The sequence below is a fragment of the Lolium perenne genome, chromosome 7 (assembly GCF_019359855.2).
Source record: "Lolium perenne isolate Kyuss_39 chromosome 7, Kyuss_2.0, whole genome shotgun sequence".
NCBI classification, from domain to species: domain Eukaryota; kingdom Viridiplantae; phylum Streptophyta; class Magnoliopsida; order Poales; family Poaceae; genus Lolium; species Lolium perenne.
In genome coordinates this window covers 234,226,437-234,236,249 of record NC_067250.2, presented here as the reverse complement: position 1 = coordinate 234,236,249, position 9,813 = coordinate 234,226,437, and the positions used below count along the sequence as shown (strand labels likewise).

The following is a 9,813-nucleotide window of genomic DNA, read 5'->3' as shown; positions in this document are numbered from 1 at the left end:
GATATTATTATTGTACATAATTTTACTAGACCGGACATAAATCACCGCTCTTAGAAAAAAGAGAAGTACACAATGCAAACACCGTGGTATAAAGAAGGCTTTTGTTGAGACAATTAATAGGGATTCAAGGACGTAGCTATGCCGGTTGCGTTGTTACATCCTTTCTCGTTTCCGTAGGGCATGGTGCCATGGGTGGTATGCAGTGTTTAAGGAGATATATACTTTGACTAAACCTAGAAAGCAAGGTATTAAAATCTAAAGGAGTAATAGTTTTACGTGCTATATGGCGTATAGAGATTACAACAAAAAGATGTTTTATATTAGACAGCTAAAATGCATTCTAAACATATTAAAAAATGTTAGAATATTCTAAAACAAAATGTTGCGTGTAAATCTTCACATCGACATGCTCCCGAAGTCGTTTGAAGAGAGGCCAAACCTTATGCGGCCTTGGCAAAAGAGGAAATAATTGGTGCTAAAATAATTTTTTCGTGAGTCATCTTTTATTCTTTTTTACACACGCCACGAAAGATTATAAATTGTTACGAAATTTTAAGCGTGCAAATAGAATGTGGAGATATACGTACCTGAAAAATTCTAAAATTTTAGCATTCTAAATATTATTTTTAGGTAAAGGAAGCATATGCACCACCTTGGCTCCTCTTGCTCTTACCAACACCAACGTATTAAGCCCCCCAAAGAAAGCACTCTAACACACCACAAAGGTAATTTTTGGGACCTGGATTCAACGAAATCTGATTAAACTTACTCCGGTACCATGTTACAAAAATTTCAGAGAGGGGGGGGGGGGGGGGGGTTTCGTTAAGAATATTCATTTGGAACTTATGGTTTTCACCTAAACTACGTATTTTCGAATTTGGGTAGTATATAAATTGGCACGAGCATTCATACGTGCAACCTCTACATGCACAAAAATTATTTGAAATTTTCGAAGGTCCGAAAATACGGATTTTAGGATGCTACTCCGTACAATATTTCGGTTTCCATGGAACCCAGGTCCCAACACGTATTTTGGCTTCAACATGTATGACCACCTACCCCTCAACCAGATCTCACACATGAGGGGGAAGGCGGCCTCCTCCTGATTCCTCACCAACCTGTGCACTCTGTCCTCTCATGCAGACACCTGTCGTTCAAACTTCAAAGCTCTCGGGCCGTTCCATTCCGCACCGCACAATCAGTCAAGGACGTTCCTCGCAGTCCTGAGAGAAATCTCGAGCTCCATCCATCTCACGCACACAGTCAGTTACGTGCTGAACCACACACACGGCCGCAGAAGATCCCACCGCTCTCCATGCCGCCGTGCTATGTACTCTACACAGGCACACACCCATACGACTCCACCATCCTCCCCCACGCAAAAGATAAAACCATTTATTCCTCCGCAAGAAATCATCTCCTAGCGCGAATAATCAAATAATAAATATCCAGCAGAAAATAAATAAGAAACAAATGGATAATCGAGAGCATCAGATAAAACCGAAGCGAATACGAACAAAGTGACGACGACGATTTATTCTCCCCCAAGAAAAGATTTTCTGTGCAAGTGTACAAGAGGGAAGTGAGCGAATAAAAAGGCGAAGAAAAAAGAAAAAAGAGGGCTCGCGCTGGAGCAGCTATTTATAGGCAACCTCCCCGAAAGCGATCTCGCTCCACGCTTTTTCCCTTCCATTCCTCCTCCTCCTCCCACCGCCGAATAAAAAATAAAAAACCTCGACGCCGAACCAATTCCCCCCGATTCGATTTCCTCGCGAGCCGGCCGAATTCACCGGCGGTGCGGCGGCGCCGGACCGCGATCGGCGGGTGAGGAGCTTAGGAGATGGTGGCCGTGGCGGCCCAGGGCCCGATCCGCGCCGACGCCGTGCCGGCTGCGGCGGCGGCGGATGCGGCGGGCAAGGCCAGGGAGGACGAGGTGCGGGAGTACAAGAGCGACGTCAGGAAGCTGGAGGAGCTCTTCAAGAAGCTCAACCCCTCGGCCGCCGAGTTCGTGCCGCTCTCGCGCCGCCAGGGCGGCGACGCCGGCAACCGCAGGCTCTCCGCCGACGCGCCCGTCTTCGTCGCCCCCGCCCCCGCCCCCGCCGCCGCCGCGATCGACTACTACGCGCCGCACCACCCGTTCCACCACCACCCCCAGCAGCAGATGCACGTGCTGCAGCTCGTCGGCGGCGCCGGGGGTGGGGGCGGCGGCAGGGACTCCAGCAGCGACGGATCCGCCAGCGGCCAGCCGAATCGACGGGTAATAACGCCCTCGCCCGAATTCGCCCATTTCCGATTTGTTTCCTCTCCTTCTTCTACTAGGGGTTTCGAGTGGACGTCCTGCGCACAGATCAGCCGATCGGATTTGGGGGTTTATGGTTGACGTTGATGGGTTTCGAGTTCCGATCCCCCTCGCGCGATCGGCTCGGAAGTTGATCTGTTTTTTTTAGGGTTTTAGGTGTAGTCTGGGCAATGATTTTTGTAGTACCCTCAAACAAATTCCGGATGATGACGCCAACGTTACATCGGTGAAAGAATATACTGCCCCCCTAGATCGATTCATTTCTGATACCTAGTGGATGCATTTCTTCTCGTTATTATTGCTAACACTCGATGCTCTTCTGGATTCATGTTGCTGACCTCATTTCCGGTGTGTTTAGTTTTTTTTCTTCACATGATTTGTTTGTCATTGAAACATCCTAGTCATCTGATCGTATTTGGGTTGGGCAGCACCCTTTCTTCTGATAATGATCGGCTGCATTCATCTGTTGTGGTTTCAGAGAAGGAATGGCTTCAACCAGGGAAGGCGGAGGATGGGTGTCCGCCCACGGCGATCTGATAGGGAGGACAGTGTGCGGCGAACTGTCTATGTCTCTGACATCGATCAGCATGTGAGGACATCAAAGAGAATCATCTGTTCAATATTGGTTTCTTCTGTTCAGTTTTTCTTCTTGACTCACAGACTCACCCCCGATTCATTCCAGGTCACTGAACAGAAGCTTGCTGAAGTTTTCTCAAACTGTGGTCAGGTATCGTCTTAGATTCTTGACTGTTAAATATATCGTGATAACTTGTGATGTCTTTGTCCATATCTGCTTTCCTACTTGTGGAAATATAATATTAGTCAATTATAATGACTAAATATATTGTTGCATGATGGAACTGTTATCTAAAGGTAATTCAGCATGTGGACAAGTATTGCTTTAAGGATCTATAATTATATATGTTAGATATTTCTGCAATAGCAACAGAGTATGAGGTCTGTACTATGACTGCAGCTTTGTGATCGAGACATACATATTTTCTAAGGTTAATTCATTAGTGTGCCTCTCAAATAATTTTATCAGTCCGACTGAAGACCTCACTAAAACAAATACGTATAATTTTTCTATTTGTATTTGCTGCGAGACTGCCGATAAATGTGGGATGTCATTTGTGTATTCATCTCAGAGACCCAACTAAATTGATCAAAACCATACAATCCTCACTTAAATAGCTCAATCACTGCCAAGTTTCTAAATATTTAGTGCTGGCAGCTTTTTTGGAGTACTCACAGAGAGACCATCTTACCTCCCCTTAACTCAATGAACGATTCTTGAGACACATCCCCTGCTTGGCCAGCTGCTTCTGTGGTTCCACCTGCTCCTAAACTACTTCTGTTATTTGATTCAACCTCCATCAGTAGTTCAGCACCATGCTCTTTTGTGTCTCATGGAATGCTTTTGTTTAGCGCGTTTACTTTACCTATAACTGATGTATCAAATACCTGATTTTCAATCAATCTCCAACATCGCACCTCTACTGATGGTCATAATCATAAATTCTTGAGAATTAATATCTTATACAAAACATGAGTTACATAACTATGCACCGAGTTCAGAACGATGTGGCATAAATATGTTGGTCCACCCACATTTGGTGCATCAGTACTCCCCGTCTAAAACCACCCCTGCTTTAAAGTAGCTGCTATATATAGGCAACGCTGGATATCTCATTGTTGATACTTAGTAATCTTATAACCATCTTTTGCACTTGTAGGTTGTAGATTGTCGTATCTGTGGTGATCCAAATTCGGTGATGCGTTTTGCCTTTATCGAGTTTGCTGATGACGGTACTGTCTCAACATACAAATTATTATTTTCCACATCTTATATGTAAGAAGCAATCCTGGATGAAGTTCTGCTTTTCTGCAGTTGGTGCAAGAGCAGCTCTATCACTTGGTGGAACCATTCTTGGTTTTTATCCTGTCAGAGTTCTGCCATCGAAGACTGCGATTTTGCCTGTGAACCCTAAATTTCTTCCCCGAGTAAGTTAAAATATTTGACCACACAAATTTTTTGTGTACTTATTTATACTACTACTTGATCTCCAGGCCTTGTAATAATATTAGCCTGTTCTTTTTGTGCAGACTGAGGATGAGAAAGAAATGGTATCTAGGACTGTGTACTGTACTAACATTGATAAAAATGTATGTTGATGCCTCTTCATTTCTGTTATGTTAACTTTACACACAAATTTAAATCACATATATCTAGAAGGCCTGCAAGAAATGCATATTCACTGTATCTGATGGTCTATAGAATGCATATTCATTGTATTTGGACCGTGAGATAAGAAAAACCTTAGAAACCCTGGGTTTCTAGATCTCCTTGCTAAGGTGTTTTGTTTAAAGGAATTGAAATCCTCTGATTTGCCCATTTGCACTCAGATGACCTGTATCAGATGATCTGTTGTGATGGATTATAGGTCCTTCCAGAAATTCTAGGTTTGAAGCAATTTCTTAAAGCACACGCGATTTTACAAGGTTAAAATCTAGTCAAAAGTGAATGTTGGCACTAAGTGAAGACTTTCCTGTTAGGCCTGCACACTAATTTTACCTGTGTCCTGGGATGGATGGCCGATATTAGATACTCCTAGAATTTTCTCAATATCCTTCCTACTCCCTCTGTCCGAAAATAACTTGCTCAACTTTTGTAGATATGAATGTATCTGTAACTTAAATGGGTATATATACTTCCGTATCTAGACAAAATTGAGCAAGTTATTTTGGGCCCAAGGGAGTATTATAATAGTGCAGGTGATTTATGTTGTAAGCATAATGTGCCACAACTTCTAAGTGAAGGTTTATAGCTGTATTACTTCAATTGCTATTTTAGTAGCACCAAACATTTCAGTTTCTTCTAGAACAAAGATAAATATTTATTGCAAAGGACAAAATGATAAACCCACATATCCTCTTGTGCTTGTTTGATGGTTTCTCACAGACTGTGATGTGTTGATTGTGCACATCTTCTGCTTCTTAGTTATCTTTTTTTAAATGTGTTTAGGTTCCGGAAGAGGTTGTGAAGAAATTTTTTGAGGGAATTTGTGGTGAGGTGTGTTCAAATGCTTATCTTCTCGGCATTTTTTATATATGACTAAGCTGAAGTCATTTGACCAAAATATTTATACCTTTTCTTTTCATTAGGTTGCTCGACTGAGGCTGCTCGGTGATTATGTGCACGCGACATGCATCGCCTTTGTTGAGTTTGTTCAGGTAAGCAAAACATGATATTTTACGAAAATGCATTAGAAGTTATCAAAAATGTAATTTTACCATTGAAAAGGTGCTAATTGCCTTGGAGTCCATAGTGTAGAAAAATATAAGACTTTTTGTCTATTTTTATTCAAATAGCTGTAGCTTATGTACACAAACTACTGCAAAGACAACCAGAACAACACTCTTGTTTAATTGTATTTGCTGCGCTGATTTATTCTACTCCTATATGGACTTGAGTTATTTTCATGGACTTAAATTTCACCATCCTTTCACATTTGCAGTTGCACATTTTTCTCTCTTTTTTGTATTATAATACGGAGTATTTGATATTTTTTCCACTCCCAGCATAAAAATTTCCTTTATCGAAAAATCAGAAACACAATGTCTGTTCTTACAGGAAACATCAGATAAAAGTCACAAAGATCATTCCTTTGACAATTTCTTCACATCTTGCTTCTGATATCTGTTATCAGAAACAAAATGTCTGATCTTACAGGAAACTTCAGATAAATTGCAGAGTGGCCTAAGATTTAGTCTCGGCTGCATAATAACAGAGTGCGTCAACTACCTGCTTTGCATGCTAACAATTTGTAAATCTGCTCCGAGTTAACATTTAAACAGGTAAAAGAATACCCAAAATCCCATCCATTCTGAATTCTGAAACCATCCCACATAGCATGCAACACAATGCTTCCTTTATGATCTGAATCTCAAGGACTTTCACTTCAGCAACAGTGCTGAATCTTCTGATAAGCGGTACCCATCTCAGACAAAGCGCAGTCTGCTCCACTAGTTTTGTTTTGATCCCCACTGCATACTCTTGTCACTCTCTTTTGCCTGCAGTATAGGCTGCATCTTCAACCATTAGCAACGGTAGTACACGATGAAGTGGAATCACAAGGCATTTTGTTCTTAACCAGATAGTTTTGCATGTTTTCCTGTATCAGCAAAAGAATAGCTGCAACACCTACTTTGATCGTCCTATTTTTAGTGCATGAACCTTTGAGCCAATCATCAAATGCATTATGGCCGTTCAGATTTACGTTCTGAAAGCAAAACACACATTTCACAATGTTTCAGTTTAGATACTGATCCAAACTGCAAAGTTTCTGACAGACCGCCGAATCAACAAATACATTTCCTTTCCCATCATGATTCGATCAAATATTCTGTAGACAAGATAATCTTCCTCCATAACAAATGCACAAACATTAACTTAACGATAAAGCCACACCCCTATGAATGGAGGCTTGTGTACTATGTCTAAAAGGGAAGCGTGACATAGAACTGATTATACGGTCAATAATTGTTCAGTCTTGCTTAACCTTGTTTGAGTTTAGTGGATTTTAAATCTTTTTAGACACCGATGCTGAAAATTTTGACCATATCTCTGATTTCTCCTTATCAGATCTTTCAGAACGTGATAGTGTCCCGTTATATTTCCATCATTTTCCCACTGTGAGAATGTTGCTAAATGCTATCCCATCATCTAGGATATTTATCTGTTGCCATTCCCATAGTTTTTGTATTCAGTTTCCATGATCTTGTACTACCAAGTCCCCAAATAGATGATCCTTTAGATAGACTGCAGTCAAACTACTTCATTGATATTTAATTGTTAAAAGATATGTATGTTAGGTGGAAATGATGCAATCCTAGAAACTAGTTTCACAAATTTTGTATGATGTGTTAGGTCAAGGTTGCATGTTTGAAATCATGACACAAAAAGTTCCATCTATTTTGGATTTGGGTTATTAAGGATTTGATTATTCATGTCTGCTTTCGGTCTGGAGTATTACTATTGTGTTTGGATCTCGTGTGTAAAGTTTCAGAAGTTAGAATAAAGTAGAATTTTTTTTATATGATTCGTGATGGCAGAAGTTGGATGTCATGCGATTAGTATATCGTAGCCAATCAAGTTTGGTGTTTATTACTAGGGTTGATTCATAGTTTGTTGTAACTCTTGCTATATTCAATTTTATCTCTCTCTGGCATTTATGTTTGTTGTAACTCTTGCTTTGGTTCCCTTGTGTTTCTGTTGGGTTTCATATCTAGCCTAACCCAACCTGCTTGGGAAAAAGGCTTTGATGATGTTGTTGTTTGCTCTGGCATTGAAGTCAAACTTTTCATGCTTCTCAAGTTCCTTTACTTGTAACTGTATTCTGGAAACTTGAAATATATTCTACCTATCTGTGCTCTACATGTCAAATGTCTTATAAGCACAGCACATTCAAGAGCCATTACTTATTACAATCATGTTTGTTAGTTGGTGTTTAGAAAGCTTTGTTGCACCTAATGACTTGCTGGAGCCTAGAACGATCTTTCATGAATTGATCTCTGTTTTTTCACATCTGGCAATTCTTGCGTTAACCACTTGTTTTTTCAGTTCTATTTTCAGAATTGAAATACATTGTGCCTTGTATGTAACATATGTGGTTGATTTTTTGCCTTACAATGTTGTTCTTGTCTAGGCCTTTTAACCTTCTTCTTTTCTTTGTATATGCAGGCAGAAGGTGCTATTATGGCCCTGAACTGCAGTGGCATGCTTCTTGGCTCGCTTCCTGTCAGGTAAACACTTGCTTCCCATGCATGTTTTGAAATATTGTTAGTTGTGAAGCTGATTTATCACAATGCGCTCAACTTTTTTCCTTGCTTGATCTTGTCTGTGCAGGGTGAGCCCATCAAAGACACCAGTCCGTCCCCGTTCGCCTCGTGAGATGTTGCACTAAATCTGCTTCTTGTCTGAAGCTGGCGTCCAGGGCAGCAATTCTGGGCAACAAACCCCTAGTCGTGGCCTTAGAGACTGTCTCGTCCCGGATCAGTAACTGTCCTTGAAGAGAGTGTTACCCTTTTGGTTATCTAGGCTAGTAGAAGGCCCTTCCTCGCAGATGTTTCTTGGATCAGATGAGAGACCCATCTGTATGTTCTTTGCTGGGAGCTCTATTTTTACTTTCTTTTTTGTTATATCCTTATTAATCCGTTTGTTAATTATGGATGGATGCTGTAGCAGCCTTCGACAGGCATTGGAACAATAATGTCTATGGCTTGTCCTATTTGACTTGCTCTGTGAATTGATTCTCACTGATGTTGATGTGCAACTAGATCGTTGTTCTTGCATGCCCATTTTGCAAGGTATGTTCATAGAAGCTGTTATAAACATTGAAATGTAGGTCCTTAGTTTTCTCAAAGTCAAACCGTGTAAACTTAGACTAAGTTTGTCAAAGTTTACACAAATAGTATATACTATCAACATTTAGATTATTAAATCAATACCACTAGAAAATCATAAAAATATTTTAGTTTGGTATAGATAATTTTATAAGTAAATTTGGTTAAAGTTAGGGCAGTTTAACGTTTATGAAAATCAAATGGGCAAGGAGGGAGTATAATGCAGAATCTCGCTGGAATGAGAAAAATACAGCAATCAAATTTCATGAGTTCTGGAATTATAACAACAACAGTAAAGGATGGCGACTTTGGTAGTTACCGCCTTAGTTGTAGGTGTATGCTCCCGTTCTCCCCTTCTTCTTTAGCGCCCTCGCTGGCTGGACTGAGTTGGGGATAGGAGGTCAGCCTCCTACCGTGCATAGTAGTAGTACTGTAGTAGGGTTGTGTGGAGTATGGCGTCATACCATCGGGGAGCTTGATTGCGGCGCCTGCGAGCTGCCCTCACCTATGCATCCCCTTCAATAAGGTTTAGTGGTGGCTCTATCCTCGTAGTGTGTGCCGGTTGGTCTCAGATTTCAAATCATCGAGGTGACGATTCTAGAGATGAGATTGTTCTTGGTGTGAACGGTTGGGCTCTGTTGTGGGGAGGTTACGCTGCGGACATTCCTGGATCTTCTCCAGCTCAGGACATGCGACGGTGGAGCTCGTCTTGCCCTTGCTTATCTAGGCCGCGCGATGGCCGTTCTTCAACCTCTAGGCGAGAAGCCGATGCGGAGGCCACCACTCTACTCTGTCCTAGCAAGTCACGCCAAACATTGCCCAAAGTGGTTCGTTCTTGGGGGCGGTGTTGCTGGTCAGGAGCAAGAGCAGCGATCCATGGAGTGGTGAAGGACCCGATTGCTTTGTGTAAAATAATAAAGTGTAATCCACTGTTGGAAAATCTGCTACTCCTCCGACCCATGTTAGTTGCCATCAATATAGATGTATCTAGATATATTTTAATTTTAGATACATTCATACTAGTGGCAAGTAATATGAATCGGAGGGATTTCATGACCTTTCCTTGTTCAAAAAAAAAAAAACATTGCGTATCTCGTTTTGGATTTTGA

General features: G+C 41.3%; 1 protein-coding gene across 1 annotated transcript; it reads left to right on the top strand.

Moving 5' to 3' along the window:
• Positions 1 to 1,665: 1,665 nt before the first annotated feature.
• LOC127313970 (polyadenylate-binding protein-interacting protein 8) lies at positions 1,666 to 8,607 on the top strand. The gene is made up of 10 exons (XM_051344440.2): positions 1,666 to 2,257; positions 2,778 to 2,888; positions 2,982 to 3,026; positions 4,036 to 4,108; positions 4,191 to 4,303; positions 4,406 to 4,465; positions 5,325 to 5,372; positions 5,465 to 5,533; positions 8,043 to 8,104; positions 8,208 to 8,607. Exons 1-10 carry the CDS (start codon positions 1,841 to 1,843, stop codon positions 8,263 to 8,265), a joined length of 1,056 nt encoding a protein of 351 aa, XP_051200400.1. The 5' UTR covers positions 1,666 to 1,840; the 3' UTR covers positions 8,266 to 8,607.
• The last annotated feature ends 1,206 nt before the right edge of the window (positions 8,608 to 9,813 follow it).

Excerpts from the sequence above, each read along its gene's own strand:
- LOC127313970 (XM_051344440.2), top strand. The coding sequence starts at position 1,841 with ATGGTGGCCGTGGCGGCCCAGGGCCCGATCCGCGCCGACGCCGTGCCG. Across the intron at positions 2,258-2,777 it reads GCGGCCAGCCGAATCGACGG|AGAAGGAATGGCTTCAACCA; the intron begins GTAATAACGCCC and ends TTGTGGTTTCAG. Across the intron at positions 4,466-5,324 it reads GTACTAACATTGATAAAAAT|GTTCCGGAAGAGGTTGTGAA; the intron begins GTATGTTGATGC and ends AAATGTGTTTAG.